The sequence below is a fragment of the Haliotis rufescens genome, unplaced genomic scaffold (genome assembly GCF_023055435.1).
Source record: "Haliotis rufescens isolate VD_foot unplaced genomic scaffold, xgHalRufe1.0.p SCAF_2, whole genome shotgun sequence".
Taxonomy (NCBI): Eukaryota; Metazoa; Mollusca; class Gastropoda; order Lepetellida; family Haliotidae; genus Haliotis; species Haliotis rufescens.
This window is the reverse complement of record NW_025963890.1, coordinates 16026077-16044020: the sequence shown is the minus strand read 5'-3', so window position 1 is coordinate 16044020 and position 17944 is coordinate 16026077. Positions and strand designations below refer to the sequence as shown.

Genomic DNA, 17944 nt, shown 5'->3' with positions numbered 1-17944 from the left:
CAACTGCCGTAGGACTCTTTCATTTGGGCATAAACTGCATTAATCATATGTTTTCTTACTGTATGTATTGTCCTTTCTTCAAAATCACTCGATCGCGTACCCTACTGGACACAGAACGCACTTGTAAAAACGCGTACATGTTCATGACCATAATAAACTCGTGTGAGCTAAACAAGGGTTAGCATTGTGACAGAGGAAACATACACAGACATTTCAAACTTAATGAGGTGGAAGAAATGTGATCTTCCCTTCACCCGAGGGCTATCTCATCAGAGCCTCTGTGCCTAAGAGAACCGCCGTGTCAAGACAGACGGTAAATGGATCGTTTTGTTTTATTCGGATGAACAATCCGATCTGTTTACGTCTTTTGATACCTAAAGACAGCCTCTCCATCCACGTTTCCGTTTATGTCGCTTGTGGGGTGTCAGATAGCGTGGAAACACCCGACGATCAAATGTCCACCAAAAGGGTAAGCCTCTTCACGCTAGATGCGGAACGGCAGCCGAATTCGTGTCATTGTATCCTCACATCAGCCATGTTTGTTGTCTGTTTGCAGGCAGCAAAGCCAAGCACGTGCAAAGAGCAGACGGCACTTCGTCTGGACGTCGAGGCTGACCAAGAGGAGATAGTGGACTCTACTACGTCACCATGTGGTGACCAGACGTCGCCACTGCAAAATGGCGACGATTCAGTAATGATTAATGACTGTGCGGTAAAGCTAGAGGCAACGTTTGACAGTAATTCGTTTGAGGCTAAGGATCTTACGTTGGGCAATGAGCACCGGTCTTTACTTGACAAAGAGCCTGCTCTTCCCAACTGTCCGCCATCAGGACATCATGATGAATCTCCCCCCTTGCACCCTACCCAACACCAGTCAGAGAGGAAAACTAATGATGTATCAAAAAAGGTTTGCCGTGCACTCAATGAGAAACTAAAGCGCAAACAACTCAATCCACCTAGTGCCTCATCAGCAGCAAGTCGCACACTAGCCGAGCCAACATCAACTGTCCAGACCTACATCGACGACAGCCCAAGAACATCATCTCCAACAGCGACGACCATGAACAAAGTAACAACGTTTGCCAACATCAAGCAAGAAGGCTTCTTGGACCAACTTCATGAACTTCCTCCTCCTTATGAAGCTTCAACAGTTCCGGTGATTCCAATGAACGCTATGACGACATGTGGACCTTCATCTTTGTCTCAGACAGGGCCTATCAATACAAACATTGTCCAGTCTTCGGGACAGTATTTCCAAGTGCTTCAGCCCATGCAAACTGTCGAGCCTCTTCCTTCCATAAACAATGTGTATAATTACCCAACATCAAACTATGCGTACCCAACGTCACCGTCCAATGGTCTGACGCTGGAGACTGAGAAACAGAACTCTCCAATGTTGGAACGGTATGTTCAGCAACAATTTGCCTACAACAACCAGTACCAGCAATACATGACCAATGGCAGCGAAAACTATGGCATGAAGTCACCTGACAGCGGCTACCAAGAACCTTGTCTGTCACCCTCAAATGGAACTCTTGTAAGTATTTTAACAACCTATTTTTTTCCCAGATAGTGATACCACAAGCCTAAAACGCCAAGGCTCCAAGAAGCAAATATTTCATGTAACACTATCTTGCCCATATTCCGGTGAATGCCCATATTCGAGATATCAGGTGTACAGAATACAATGGCCTTAATGCCCCTGTCTGTGTGTAAAAAGTATTCGTTTCTTTCAGGTGATCGTATTTTCTTGAAAGCAATCCAAATTTTCAGTGAATATTATACTGTGTAGTGTAGCGTAGGGGTTGGCTGTTTAACACCATGAAGGACTGTGCTATTATTAAATATATGTCTTACAGTTTATTCGTTAAACACGATGGTTTGAAAATTTAAACACGGTACGAGTCGGCACTTGTAAGTTAAAGTAAAATAATTGAAAAGCTATTTGTACATGCATCCACCTTATGCACACATGAACGTTTTCCTTATGCAATCTTATAGAAGCCCCGTCATTCTGCTTTTAAACAACACACTCGCGGCTCTGCTCATGTCCCAACTTGCGTTCTTAGTTTCGTTGTTAGGGAAACATGCTTCAGTGAAGTTATACTTCACAAACGAAAATGTGAAAACTGCTTCGATATGTCAAGGTGCCCAACCGAATCTTGTCATTATGTATGCCTATGCGAGTACGTCAAATGAAATTCCTATTTGCAGTTGTAACACCGCTGGTGTGTAGCCTATACCGTAAAGCTTGAACGAGTATTCACTCAAGCGAAACTCATAACTAAACCGCTAGTGTTATTCTATCTGGGCCGGGTAAATCTATGCAATTTTAGTCAGCCACTTTCGTGTATTAATGCAAGGTGTGTCTGAAATAGATACGAGAAAGCGTTTAATATGCTGCTTGGCCTTGAAACGAACATGTTCTCATTCAAACTCAAAAATACGAGCTGTCAAGGCCTTTATATCCCCACCAAGGAAGCTCAATGCAGTATGTCGACCGTTGTTCATGTAGTATTTCACATGGCGTCCCTTGACATATGTGTCGACTGGCTTTGATAGAAACACCAAGTATATTCGGGCAATGGAGGTAAGATAGTGGTATGCAATGTTTATGTTTAAAAAGACTTATTGCCATTTTTCCATACCAATTTGGTACAGTGAGTATGCTTTTCTGTATCCGCGGCATGCCGGTGCATTAAGATGACAGGTACAAGCGTGCACAATGTCATCTAATTGTTCATGATATCAACTAATTGTTGATTATGTTTGAAATCATGTTTCCTTTTTCAAGATGCCATTTGCCACATGGCAATGTCTTTGTTTTGGCCTTTCATGTCTAATGATGAAAACAGCCCTTCACATGACCAACGATCAAAGTTGTGTCTGAAACCATTGGTCTGTTCAACAAGTTTGCTTATGAGCTTAACATAGGACTGTTATAAACATATCGAGGCACCTCATGTGTCGATCTGTGGTCACCACTGAAGTTGGTTTTCAGACCACCGTACAAACGCAATAAGATTGTTTAGGGTACATTGGTAGGTTCATCTTCAAACCAGAGCCATATAATTGGTCCATCGTTCCCCATGAACGCAGTGTTTGCTTTAACATTTATTTACCTAAGCCCATCTATCCAGGTATTTCTGATGAAGATGCTCTTGTTTACTCTCTACAGTATGTCCATGACCGTGTCAATAGCTAGTGTCTTTCTATTTTAACTGATCAATATTTGCTCGGCTATATTTACAGACAGCTTTATTGAATTGCCCTTCTATTTTCAGTGCGTGAAAGATGCGAATGGGAATTTTGATGCGGTCGCCGCTAAAGAAAAGACGGCGGCTAAGAAAAGGAAATCAGTACCCATGTTCGTAAGGCAATATTCGAACCCTGACAAAGCCTGCAGTTCAACCTACATTCCTAAAGTGTGAGTAACATGCAGTCCTATTGAGATTTTACTTCTGACAGTCGCCCTGGGGTATAGATCGCAATCATTCAGGCATTGAAATGTCTGTTTTGACACCTTATTGAGTGATACCAGCTATTCATGATCAGTCAGGTCAAGATTGTTTGACATCGGGAAACATTTTCATTGTGGATTAAGATGAAGGGGGATATATATCCTTGGGTAATTGTTGTACTACCTACGGATTAGTGAGTGTTCCAGGTGGAAACTCCATCTCATATTTAATCTCCCCTCCTCTCAGTCATATTGAGATGACATCTTACATCGTCACATAGAACCATGGGCACAATATTACATTTGTAAATCTTTGTAGAGTTGTTTAGAAATAATGATTTATATATTCTGAAATCTAGTTCTGTTAATCTGTTAATGGATATGTCCACATAAATATGCAACTATATAGCCGGGTACATTATAAGGTATTGTATACTGCAAGGTTCTGTACTCCGACCGATTCTATTTTTACAAAAGTCTGATAATTATTTCAAATTGTTTATCAGTTTTAACAAGAATTGGAACAATGTATTTCAAATGTTAATACACGAATACTCTTTGTTAATATGAGATTTGCATATAAACAGCAATGCCTTTTGATGGGGGTTCTGAGGAACGGGCAGTGAACCTTTACATTATCATTTAATCAAAACGTAGTTTTCCCCGGGCGTGTATATGTCATAAAACACCCAGCCATTGTTCAGGGGTCACAAATATCCCGGGACAGAAACTAAACAAAACGCAATCGGCGACTATCATGTCAATGTCAGTTGAAGAGGAACACTATTTATTGTAGTAAATTTAACAGTGACAGACATTGATTGCAACACACAGCTGATTACTAACGGTTTCCTGACATTTGATGGATTGTTTTTGGGGTAGCTGGTTATTGAATTATTAATCCTTTTCATCCACATACAGCAGAGTATATTATCTCACACAAATTGGCAAAATATGTAATCTGAATTTTCAGAATGATACATTTTCTTGTGGATGAACATACAGTATAGTGCAACACCTAACTGATCGAATCTAGAAAATCGGTACTACATTTGTTAGTTTTAAATGAGTACATGTATATTCATTGGATACATAATATTCAATTTTCAATTTGAATTGCTCAATTAATTATTAAACCCTGGTCAATGTTCTCCCCGAGTGGATTTCACACAGAACAAGGAAACTAGGTCACAGTGATCTTGATGGCGCTTACGTACAGATAATTCAGTTACTGACTTTGAAACCAGATGAAATTGAATATTGGATCCCTGTGGTTTCGTAAAGTATGTTGACGTGCATTAATACCCCTTCCCGCCGAGATGAGCTCTACCAAACACAATAAATCTTAAGACTGCTATTCAAAATTATAAAACCTTATCAACCTGTAGAATCCTATCTGAAAAGCTACCATGTATGCTTCGTGAATTGACAATATTAATGTATGTTGTAAGGTTTAGAAACGAGGCCCCAGAGACGGTCCATGCTGGTACTGTTAACTTTGTCTGGTCATGTTTGCAAATAAAATTGTATAATGCATGTGCTTGAAAATAGAATTGCATAATTTGTCATCTTAATGGATGATAATAAAACGCCTCCTTTCAAATTGTAATCGTTTGTAAATCGTATTGTTTGTAAATGTATTCTTTTTGTAACGATAGCAGTACAACAGCCACATTATTTCGTTCATATTATCATTTCCTTGTTAAACCATTTAGGACAAAATAGCATTCCTAACTAATGTCTGTAAGAATAATCTTGTATGTCTGGTCACATGTGCAAAGAGCTGAATGTATACAATTCTGTATTTCAATTTTTGTGATAAATCATAAAACAGTTAATAAAAAATTGAATCATTATATTTACCAAAAGAATTCTTTTTGCGTGACATGTCATGGCATTATATCATAGCCTTTTATTAATTACAGAGAAAAAGAAGTTGTTGGATACAAATACTTCATGGAGACCCCGACCTCCACCACACAACGTATTGAGGAGGATCGAGTAACGTACTTAAACAAAGGTAAATTAAGGAGTGATGGGGCAGTCTTGTGGTTGATTAATTCGCGCGTCAAGCCGAAGACATGGGTTCGATTTTCCTTATGGTCGTTACCGTCCAACAAAAAGGCCACATCCTTGCGACATCCTTGGAGTAATGTATATGGCTGGAATAACGCTGATAAGGGTGTAAACCGAAATGATTTACTCACTCTATTTTTTCCAAACTGACGTGACCAGTCTTTTCTGTTGATATTTTGATGATATAATATAAAGGTTTTTTTGCTTCTCTTTCAGGTCAATATTATGGCCTGACGTTTGAGTTCAACCCCACCTTTACGCTACCAAAGAGTTCTACAGTTAAGGTACGAAAAATGGAAGTTTTAGAAATAGTGTTAAAGATGAGTTAAACTGACGAATCTTGTATGGGAATGACTGCAATGCAATGATAATATCATGGAGGTATTTTGTCATATAAAAATGTCTCAGATACCTGGGACACCATGGACGAAGCAACCCAAGCTTTGTTCACAATGTTTGACGATCATGATGTAAAACCATCATGATTAATGAGTCATTATAAAGGACAATGAGTCTCACGCTTTTATATGCCTTCTATATCAAACTTTGCAACCAGGAGTCCCATATTCCCACAACCCAGTCGTCACCCTACCCACCCTTCGAATGTTTGCATTTCAAAACTTGGAGTTAATAACACTTTATACTTGCCAGAAGGCTGACAGGGCAAGATATTATCGTAGACAAGGGATTTGTTGACATACCCGTACCATGTGAAGTGCCTTTATAGATTACGATAGCCAAAAAACTCCCTTCATGGACAAACTCTTATGGCCATACAGTGTTACGGACATTCAGTGTGAGCAAGGGAACACATCTTGAGAGCGCTATGACACATGTGGTTGATAGTGACCTTCTTAGACACCTATACGTCTTTTTGTATGGCAACACGTTTACATTAAGGATTAGATAATAATCGGGAATCCATCATTGTCTGAGATACTTTCCTAATGGGGAAATGTACTGATTGTGCCGAAGAAGCACATGAACTAGATGTCTGAATAATTAGCGTTCAGCCTCATGTGTACTCGGGAGACCTTTAGGGACCTACCTACGCCTGGGGAGAGCGTGTGATCTCGTGCGATCACAGAACCAAACACTGTATGTCTCATTCTAGCTGTTTGTCAGTGTTTGGAGCTCGTCTGTCTTGGCCTTGTTTGGTGTCAGATGGGCAAAGGCGGTCACGTGATTGATCATACCTCGGCATGAACTCCCAACAGAGAGCAAACGACAGTGTCCTTTCCCTTTTGTGGCCGTTCCCGCCCACCAGAATAGACACACCCTCTTGGCGTCTTGGGAGTACATTCATGTACCAAGCTCCAGCTTAGAAGTTTGAAAGACTAACGCACTATCTGAAGCAGACAGAGCTGTACTGTCTATTCATCCATTCATTCATTTGATTGAGAGAAAGTTGAGTGAGAGTGTGTTGTGGTCTGGAAATAGATGTGTCCGTCCATCCATTACTGTGGCCTGAGTACATCTATACTTGTTGTGCTTACATAGAGTCTTCCCATTCATGTTAAGCCGATCTGTACACACTACGAGTCGTTTAGTTCAGTATTTGTTTAGTGAATGCATGTGAAATATGATTCCACTCACACAAATATTCACTGAAAGTTCATCGACCTTTTCATATCACGCTTACAGTTGTGACAAACGTGTCGTACCTGCTTAAATAATTACCTTCAATTACCTTTATGTGTATTATGTTTTAAAATACTGCGTCAACACGTAATTATCGACAAATATTGATATGATCCAAACGTCCATGTTTCTTTCTTCTTTTAGAATGAATTGTAATACTAATCTGACAACAATAAGTCAAATAAACGATACGAACTTAAAGTAATAAAAGCATTTTCTTTAACATTTTATGAAGTTTTCATAGGGATATGTTACATTCGAACCCCGTGTTCCTGTTTGAAATATAAAATTCAACGCCTGAGAATCACCAGTCTCGATTATACGAGGAAAATTGAAATTTATATGAAATTTATAGTAATAGTTCACAAGTCACAGTTTCATTTTATCAATCTTCCATGTATTACACTGAATGCCATGAACAACCAAAATTGTAAGCGTATTTTTTGAAGAAAAAAACGTTGTCTTCTTTACATCACTGTATGATAGTGAGTCATAAACACATGCTTATAATAAAGTCGGAAGCGTACACTGGACTCTGCTTTTAGCGGAGAATGCTTATAATTAAAGAAAGGGTTTGGTCACTCTCATTTACATGCTTTTCAATAATTCACGAAATAAATATTCTACCCATCTCCCTACAGTCTGTCATCATGCTGGTTTTCCGAGAGGAGAAGGGCATGGAGGAGGAGAAGCGAGCCTGGGAATTCTGGCATGGACGTCAACATAGTTACAAACAGAGAATACTAGATATTGGTGAGTAGGCCTTCAGTCTACTGCATTACATTCTCCTCAAAAGGAGTTAACGAACACCCGTTTCTTTCAATTCATTTGAGTAATATATATAATTTTTACGTAAATAACAGCACAAAATGATAAATACTGATATCAGTTGACATGCTGAGTTCTTTCTTTTTTTAGTGAAAACCTTGATCAGGACTAGATGTTATTTTATTCAAATTCGTGATGTTACAATGTATTTATATATTTTACATTTTTTTCAGATACAAAGAACAGTCATGGCATTTCTGCCAACTCCATTGAAGAGATTTCCTGTAATGCTGTCTGTGTTCGATGGAATCCAAGAGAGACTGCAGTCAAGGTGAGATGCTTCCTCTTTCACTGTTATTGATGAAAACATTAAAAATCTTTATTGCTTGTTTTTATGTTGAAAGCGTTAACGATTTAAAACTTACTTATGCTTTTGAAGAAAGTATATCAATTGAAAAAAAATCATTTTGAATTATTTCATGTATATTTGTTTGATCATGATTACAGTATGTACATGGTTCCCTATGCTGTAGCCGAATGAATGTAAATTCATGAATAGCATAAATATGGTTGCCGGCATTTAACATGTTTTTAATTTTTTTTATTTGTATTCATTCACAGGTTGCTATAGCAGTCCATTGCCTCAGTACAGATTTCAGTAATCAAAAAGGTGTTAAGGTAGGCAACATTATCAAATTCACTTGTCATTGAAATTGTGTGTCATTACATAGGGATTGCCTTTGTGACCCATTGACTTTGCAATGACATTAAAGTCGTGATCGTAGCTATGTACCCTAACTAAATATGTTTTATCAGATTTTAAATGAGCAAATTACTGCAGCTGAACGCAGAGAGTGTGTGGGTTTGGAGACCCAGGAGTAAATCTTTTTCATTTCTTCCACAAAAGATTCTTTACAGAATCGTGTTTGTGTAACCAGAACATTGCTGTTAAGTACTAAAACACATTTGTGGACAGAGTAACGTCTCAGAAACCTTTACACAACTAAACTATGTTCTCCCCTCGGGCACAATCCTTTCATAGAGATGTATAAATGCTTAGAATATGCTAAAAATATCTGATTGCATTTGCGCTTTAAAATACTGGTATCGTCTACTCCATTGATCCTGTTTTCGTCTAGCCTCCGCCCCGATCGTTTCTTCTGATGCATGAAACCCATAAGCAATTTACAAGCCAAATACCCCGAGGTATATGTCAGAACGAGCAGCACAATCAAATATACATATACACACATTCTCTTTCAACACTGAATGGCAGATCAGGGAAAGTACATGTTTAAACCCGAACCATCATCTCATATAAAATACACCTACTCGTCTAGTCTTATAGGGTCCAGAACATGATTTGAATAAAAATTCCATATTAAAACCAGGTGACCCGTAAACCCAAAATACCTTCTATCATGCCATGAAAATATGGTTATTAGGTCCAGTTTCATGAATGAACTTTAAAATAACAGATCAGTGACATATTTAGGTCAGTTGACCGCTGACCTGACCTGTTGATGTACTTAAAAGGGCCTCCTATAATTATCCAACTTCTGGGTACTTCAACTCAATATCCAGCCTGTCAGCCATGTTGATTTTCCTTCACGGGAACAACCCATTGTCAAGTATTTCTAAAGGATGTTTGAGTGAAGATTCACTGCTGAGATACTTAACTTGGGAAGAAATGAATCGTTCAAATGAAAATTGCCTTGATAGCTATGCATGGCGGAAATTGAAAAGACCAAGTAATTATAGGTAATTTAACCTCGTTTACATTTTTCTAGCGACGTGCTGATAGGGAATAATGGCATCACTGTTTGTTGGGAGTTTTCTAGTCTTTGTACATGTCTAGGGTTACTCCTAAGAGACATGGTTGTTCGGAGGGACGCTGCAGTTGTGTCCATTGCATCTTATGAGCACACATCCTTCCACATGGGTTAGCATGGGAATTAGACCTGACAACAATATTCAGAAAATTATACCATTGTCGTAATTAGATACACATTAGCAGTGACATGGGTTATGAAGGCTGAGCCATTGTGTTGCGTGTACCATACTGTGAAGACATATTAAATATCTCAAGAGACAAGTTAGAAGGAATGAGGACATATGTGGCATAATTTCCTGGGCTATTCTGAGAATGTGAGAAAAAAATATCAAATTTGTTTTCTCAACTTTCCCATATTCCTTCATATCCATATTCTTAGCTTTTTTTCATCATCAGTCTTCCCTTCCTTCGGATATGTTTCATTCATTGCTATAAGATGTGTCTTAATTTTCAGGGCATCCCTCTTCACATTCAAATCGACACATACGAGAACAACAAAGATGCCCATCCCATCCATAGAGGCTACTGTCAGATTAAGGTGTTTTGTGATAAGGTGAGCTTCCGTTTCTTTTTTCAGCAGACAAATGTCGCAGTGGCCAACGTCTTTTAACTTAACTCCATGCATAAATGTCGCAGTTGCCAGCGTCTCTTAACGCAACGCCGTGCACAGATGTCACAGTTGCCAACGTTGACCCAAGCCTTGTTATTAACTGTTTCGGGGGCACGTGTGGCCCAGTCGTCTAAGGCGCCGCGATTCGCTGTGCAGAGTTGCGTCCCTTGGGCACGCCAGAAACCTATGATTGTGGGTTCGAATCCCGGTTCGCCCCGATTATGTTTCTAGGTTTGTCAACACCATACCAGTGCTCGTGGGTTTCACCGAAGTGGTAAACGTCTGAGACCTGCATCGAAGTAACTTCGGGCTTTCCTCCCACATTAAGCTGACACGCCGTGATATAACTGAAATATTGTTAAAAGCGGCGTTAAACCCACTCACTCACTCACTGTTAACTGTTTCGTTTTCTTCTTCGTGTTATGATTCAGGTTATATTTCTTTTCATGTCTCTTAATGGTTCGTTATGCATTGGAGACCAGAAACTCTGTAATGTCACTGCACGAATTAAATGTGGGTAATTAAATCTAAATATGGTTCTGACTGAAACACATTACATTTTTTAAAAATCTAATCCGTAAATTGAATTTAGAATCCGTCTAGACGCTTGAAGAAGTGCATTTAACTGATCAAAGCGTTTTCATGCTAAAGTATACTACATTGGCACCTTCCCAAATCAATAGATGCAGTGATGTGTACGGTTTTAGAGTAGTTTGTATATAAATCATGTGAGGCGATAACAAAATCATATTTAGATTGTATGAACATGTTGAAACGTCTGTTAATTCACGCATAACGCACAAAGACATGGACTGGCTGATTATTGAATTATTGAAAGGGTTTTGTCGCTTTTATGTATTTGAAATCATCCAGGTTAAGAAATGTCCTCAAGCCATTTCCTCACATACCTTGAACATAGGTTATAGAGCATGGGTTAAAGTTTCTTTCATAACTACAGAATTTATTCAATTATATTTGTTAGAGTGTTCTCGTTTTATGTTGGTTTTATGCTGTTTCTTACGCCGTTTCTTACGCCTCACTATAACACCCCTCTCCTCATTATAGGGTGCTGAAAGAAAAACAAGAGATGAAGAGAGGCGGAAAAACTCACGTGGAAAAATGGAACCTGGCGGTAAGCGTCGAAACATATTCAACAATAAATATAATGTTTTCAATGTTCGATTAAAAAGAAATAACACAGAACTCTCCATTTTGCTGTTGTCATATAGTTTCACATGAGAACTACATTTTCAGCGCGGAAGGTCAAAGAGGAAGTGTACCATCCGGCCTGTGACCGATCAGAGTTCTACTCCATGGTTGACCTTGAAAGTACTCCGTCGATCTTTAACCCCTCAAATGGCATCGACACCGAAGATTTTTTTCAAAAGGTGGGTTAAATAGATTAATGTGAACCAACAAACAATTAATTTCAAAGTGTGCTCTTAAAGGATGTCATGGAGTGATACCCAAAGGCTGGAAGACCTTAAAGTACACGTGACCTACATACGCCATGAAGGAATTCCCATTTGCACACGACACTAGTTTTAACTACAGTTATGTGTTGTAAAACCACAAGACCCAAAACATAGCACGCCAATGCCAGCCTCGTTATGGGATAAAGCAGCGCTTGGAATGAGCCCTTGATAATTACCTTTAGATGTCTTTTATTTGCCTTACTCTTTACCTTCATATAGTGTTTCGCTGCATACATTTAAGAACAGTTGCACTGATGGTTTCGGAAGTAATAATTACCAAATGAAACCTCCGCATTCAAAGGGCGTTTCTTACTTTCTGTACAATGGAAAAGGCGATACCTGTGAATAAGTGTTTGGGAAAACAGTTACAAAGAAACAACTATCTCCATTGTAGTAAGATGGGAATACGGATAAACGAATTCCTGCCTGTTTGGGGCTCAAGTTCCCTCATGGGCTAACCGTGTAGTGTTGGGTTGGTTAGATTTACTGTTACATGTATGGGCGGATTAACGACACCTTTATACCTTATGATTATGTGTAACACGAGATCTCAATATGTGCATTGTGGCATCCTATGGAGGTAAGGGATACATGTGCCGAGAATGTTTTGTTAAGCATGGGGAACCAAATGGTAGACACTTCACTATATAACAGACCCCGTGTCCGTGAATGGGGGTCAGGTGGTTTTTATACGTGGATGACTGATTATTTATGGTGTGTATTGTTTGACTGTTATAACAGTGGTCTTTTTTTTTGTCACAGGGGAGTTCCATCATTTCAACTTCACACGACGAAGATTGTTCTAGGTAAGTTGTTGCTTAACTTCTGTGTAGCACATTACATGACACGCTGACCCTTTTAGCCAACACCAGGTGCCACCACTGATTTTTGGTGGTCCATTCATATAATTCCCACGGCTATCTTGCCCTTTACGCCAGATGGACTTTGTTTCGGCTAAAATCTAGGCTGGTTATTCTCTTGCACTGACAATTTATATATATTCAGGAGCATATTTTAGGAGGTCCCTCAAAGTGATCAGTTTTGATTATTTCTCCAAACGGAAGGAAACGAGGCAGCTTTTCTTTTAAAAATATAGAACGATATGCATATTCAAACTTGTCAAATGTTAATATGGAGAGTGAGTGAGTGAGTATGGTTTTACGCCGCTTTTAGCAATATTCCAGCAATATCACGGCGGGGGACACCAGAAATGGGCTTCACACATTGTACCCATTTAATATGGGATCAACAGATTGAACCAATCATTTCATTCTATTGATTTGGATCTTTTTACCCTTCACTTAGAAATGACCATTTGAATATATTTCAAAGGTGTTATTGACAAGTCAGGTTAATAAAAAGCTAACTATTGTAAATGAATATATTCTTTATAAACAAATAGCTTTTAAAAGAAAAAAAAAATCTGAATATCTTTCTCTGGTGTTGTCCGTGCTTCGATCTTGGCCCTTTACAAATCCCTTGCACCTGGCAACACTTAACGCGGACACATGTAGAATATATTCTACATAGTCAGTAGTTATACCATGAAATATGGCAAGCTCGTGTTTATGAATCCCCATCACGAAGTCTATGGTCTGCTATCATGTTAGTCCTTCAGGAATGTAATTTATCAATCGGATTTGTCGACAGGTGATAGTTCTCGGCGAACTACACGATTCCACTGACCTAGGGATTAAGTTATCTCCCTTGTTTTTGTCCTGTCAGTGTCTATGACCTCAGAGGCCTACGTTATCACTGGCCGTAAGAGCAATGAGAGATAACGACTAATTACTGGCTCAAGCATCGACATGTAACTGCGACAACAGAATTCTCTCATGACACCAGCTACAAATTGCTGTGTTAAGATGTGAAGACATGATTCCTGCGACCCGGGTATTGATTTTATTTCTTTGTTGTTTGGGGCGTTATCGGATTCCCTGCGTTGACGTCCAATGTCGAATTATTCTCCAAGTGTTAAGTTGCCCCGGTGTCTGGTATCCCGGCTTAATAACATATCGTATGTTCAGTATTATTGAAACAAAGACTTACTGACACTCTTAAGATAAAATCAATTTCGTAGTATGTGGAAAAAAGAAGTCTCGTCTCGCCCACGCTTGTCTCACACTTCCCACTTACAAATAGTTCGGGGGATCGCAAGCGTTCAAGGCTGAGGCTGGCAGATTACGCTTCTTTTTCGCCCACTTTACGGATATCATACGTTTACGGTGGACGACTTAAAGCATTTAAATGGAATTAAGGAGTGTAGATAGAACAGGGGTCGCCATGTAATAGCAGGGTTTGTTTGGTGTTTGAACACCTCCTTGGCGACCACCAATCACAAACAACGACCAATAAAATCGACGGATACGATGGGAGGGGGTGTGTGAGAGTGATTTATTGGAAGTTTTACGTTGTGATGGAAGGAAAAAGTTCCGCTCTGTTAACAATTTGAAGAACGTGTTTGACTTGGACAGCCAAACAAAATATATTATACATACATTTAAATCACAGGACACGAAATAATAATAATAATAATAATAATAATGATAATAATAATAATTACTATGCCTAAAATAATACATAATATTTACTAAGCCATGTTGATTTTTTAACGAACACGCTATAGTCCAACTTAAATAAATTCAATGACATTTTTATCTTTGACTGAACTTTAAACAATAAAATATGTTGTTACATTGAAAACTCTTTGATGAAGTACAAGCATTGTGTTTGGACATTCATGTATATTCATGTCATTTTGTTCTACTTCCAGTCTGAGTGGAGGTGATGACTTGTCTCGCAGTGATGAGTTCTACCCACCCGCAAAGCGCCAAAGACGAAGTTCCTGTAGTCACTGCATGGAGATGCCAAAGAGTAAGTTGTTGACTGGTGTCTTCTTAAATGGAATTGAAGTCTGAGAAAGTAGTTGACTCGCTTACTCTAGATGACGATACTTCCTTCAAAGTCTCCTCCCAAATGTATTACGTTTGTGTACGTATTAATCCTGATGTATTCCATACGTTTCAAGACAAGTTCAATGTACTTACACGTTTATTCTGTTCCAGTTTTGCTGTACGTTCGTGAACAGCAAGAGAACGTCTTCACGGCACTGCTACTACGACAACCCACTCTGCACGGCCTACTGAAAGCGGTAGGTGTATTATTATCAATATTGTTTACAGATTAAAATTTTAAAAATGCAGCAAAGAGGGTTTAAGTGACACAGTCAGGCAGGTTAGGCTCATCATTGTTTTATATCATTATTATTATTATTATTATTATTATTATTATTTGTTAGTAGCCTTTTTTAGTATATGGGACATAGACCTGAGATGCACCCATGTTTGGTGGTAGTTAGGGCTAAAGACTGGGCACTGTTTGTATGGCATGGTACTGGCATGTACTTCGGCAACCTGTGTGCACTTATGTAATATATCTTTATATGAACTTATGTGAACATTTATGATACGGGATCCGGAAATGGAGTACATCTGACGGATAGCGTTTGCTTTTAAATTCAACCTGTTCATTGGACTATCTTGTCATGTTTGTTTTTTGTTTGTTTTTCAAGATCGAGGAGAAATACCACGTACCCACAAAACAAGTCAAGAACTTCTACAAGAAGTCAAAAGGGTATATATCAATTTGTTTATATAATCTTTATGTTTGAGTTTTGAAAATGTTTGTGAAGGCTATATGGCATGTTCCTAAAATTGTAATTATTTCTTTCTCTATCACTTGCAAGTTTTGGACATTACCACAGCTACTATTGGTTCAAGAGCTTGCTGGTCTTCTAACACTAAAATACAATTCTTTCTGAAGACTTCCCTTTAACCCAATTTAGCATTGCCACGACCCTATAGAAAATAAATAATGCTACTAGTGTAATTAACCTTTCTTATTACTTTCGAAGGGGGTACGGGTGGCCCAGTCGTCCTAGGCGCCGCAATTCCCTGTGCAGAGTTGCGTCCCTTGGGCACGCCAGAAACCTATGATTGTGGTTCGAATCCCGGTTCGCCCCGATTATGTTTCTAGGTTTGTCAGCACCATACCCGTGCTCGTGGGTTTCACCGAAGTGGTAAACGTCTAAGACCTGCATCACTTTGGGCTTTCCTCCCACATTAAGCTGATACGCCGTGATATGACTGGAATACCGTTAAAAGCGGCGTTAAACACAACTCACCATTACTTTCGAAACAATATCTTATATTTGGCAATCCTGTTCAACCAAAATATTGGCACACATCTACCCCTTAAATGTGGAATTGTTTTAAGAATGTTATTTTTTATTTTTTCCAGAATCTATGTGAAAATGGACGACGACATCGTCCGACATTATTCACACGAATCAACATTCATCATAGACATAAATAATGTGAGCGAGGAGCAGAAGGAGATCATTCTGGTCGAGATTGACCCACAGTGACCACGTGCGCAAATGACCACCACATACCAAAGTGAAATCTGTGAAATGGACACGAATGATTTAGAGTTATCTCCCCTGAATCAAGATGGCGGAAGTGTGTGGAGGCCAGTACGGGACACGTAATGTCTCAGACTTTTAAGCGAATTTCGGCGGCAGCAGCAATATTAAGAAAGCTAGTCATGACAGTATGGACGTGGACAGAGGCGCCAGTCAGAGAATGACATATATAAGTATATATAGCATATCATCACAAGCGCCTCCATTTCATTTCTATCTCCGGCCATATTGAAATGTGTATCTATATAGATTTTCTCGATGTTGTCATTGTATTGTGAAAGGTACGTTTCCTTAGCAAGGAGGACAAGATCCAAATATTTACTACCCAAATTCACAATGTGCTATTATATTCTTGAAAGAGGTTGTGATCTGCATTAACTGCTGACGGACTTACGGCAATGGTCTGGATTCTGATATCTTTTTAGACTTATTTTATTATTATTATGTTATGTGACATCTGTTAACCTTCCATTTTTGAGAATTTTATATATTTAAAATATACATCACACCACCGATTGAACATGCATTATCATAGTTGTACATAACTTATTGTAAATAGAGATGTAGAAAAAATATGTACATTATCACATTGATATATTTGCTATCACTAAAAGTGCCATCATTTCTCGCTACGCAAAAACGTAATTACCCTTTATAGAAAGAATGGTAACTTTGACGTTTCACTTCTTCTTTTCTGACCATGGTTTCTCCATGGAAAGGTACATTTTTGCGCGGTGTTTATTTCATATATGTATGCATATCATGACAAAAATATCGCTCGAAGCAGCAGGGTATTGTTAGAGCTATAGGTATTTATATTTCTCCAGTGTAGTCTGTATTGAAACCTGTGAGGCATAGACCGAAATCACCATGACAACGTAAAGATGCATTCATTTTTCTCCCGGGCATTACTCTGAAGATATTTTGAATCGAATGTAATAAAGAAAATCAAGTTAAGAAGATTACCGTATTCGACGTAATAAGCGCCCCGCTCAAATAAGCGCCCACGGCGATATTTGATAATATATATAATAATATATAAAAGTGAACAATCCCAATTAGCACCTCTTCCGATTGATCAATGTACACAAGACTTATATATTCGTGTATAATACGCACGCGTGTGTTATATGCACCCTTAATTATGGTCAATACAATTCTGGAAAAATATATCTGTCGTATTTATATATGTCGAAATTTATCTTTCAACTCTGTTTTTTCCATCAAAATAATATTCTTATTTTGAGAGCGCCCTGGGCGCTTATTACGTCGAATACGGTATATGAAATTGGACATGCTATGTATAATTTTAATAATTTCATTTTAAATTATCTTTCTCTGCATATTTTGAGAAAATGCTTCCTCTTGATTTTATATAAAATATTAATGTATATAAATATATTTCTTTCAAAATGTAATTCCAAAGTAAGTTAAGATTTTTTTAAATGTGATATTGTCTTTTATTTACTAATAGGGAATAGATGTACATTTTTTTAAAGTTAGATCAGCTTTTTTCTTAAATGAGTTTCGTATGAATATTTGTTTTAAAATTACATTAACCGTTTTTAAAATTCCTTAAATGAGTTTCATATGAAAT

The 17944-nt window shown here is 38.4% G+C and overlaps 1 protein-coding gene across 7 annotated transcripts in view; it reads left to right on the top strand.

Annotated features, from left to right (window-relative positions):
• The window catches only part of LOC124135610 (protein grainyhead-like), a 60741-nt gene extending 43771 nt beyond the window's left edge, over positions 1–16970 (top strand). For all 7 annotated transcript variants that reach the window (XM_046501014.2, XM_048399691.1, XM_046501013.2 and 4 more), the window contains exons 4-18: positions 557–1537; positions 3285–3427; positions 5386–5480; positions 5753–5820; positions 7819–7930; positions 8179–8276; positions 8567–8623; positions 10234–10332; positions 11455–11521; positions 11644–11777; positions 12627–12670; positions 14638–14738; positions 14930–15015; positions 15436–15497; positions 16164–16970. In XM_046501014.2, the coding sequence (XP_046356970.1) occupies positions 557–1537; positions 3285–3427; positions 5386–5480; positions 5753–5820; positions 7819–7930; positions 8179–8276; positions 8567–8623; positions 10234–10332; positions 11455–11521; positions 11644–11777; positions 12627–12670; positions 14638–14738; positions 14930–15015; positions 15436–15497; positions 16164–16290 (2274 nt within the window). In that variant the 3' untranslated portion in view covers positions 16291–16970. The remainder of the gene's footprint in view (positions 1–556; positions 1538–3284; positions 3428–5385; positions 5481–5752; positions 5821–7818; positions 7931–8178; positions 8277–8566; positions 8624–10233; positions 10333–11454; positions 11522–11643; positions 11778–12626; positions 12671–14637; positions 14739–14929; positions 15016–15435; positions 15498–16163) is intronic.
• Positions 16971–17944: the final 974 nt, after the last annotated feature.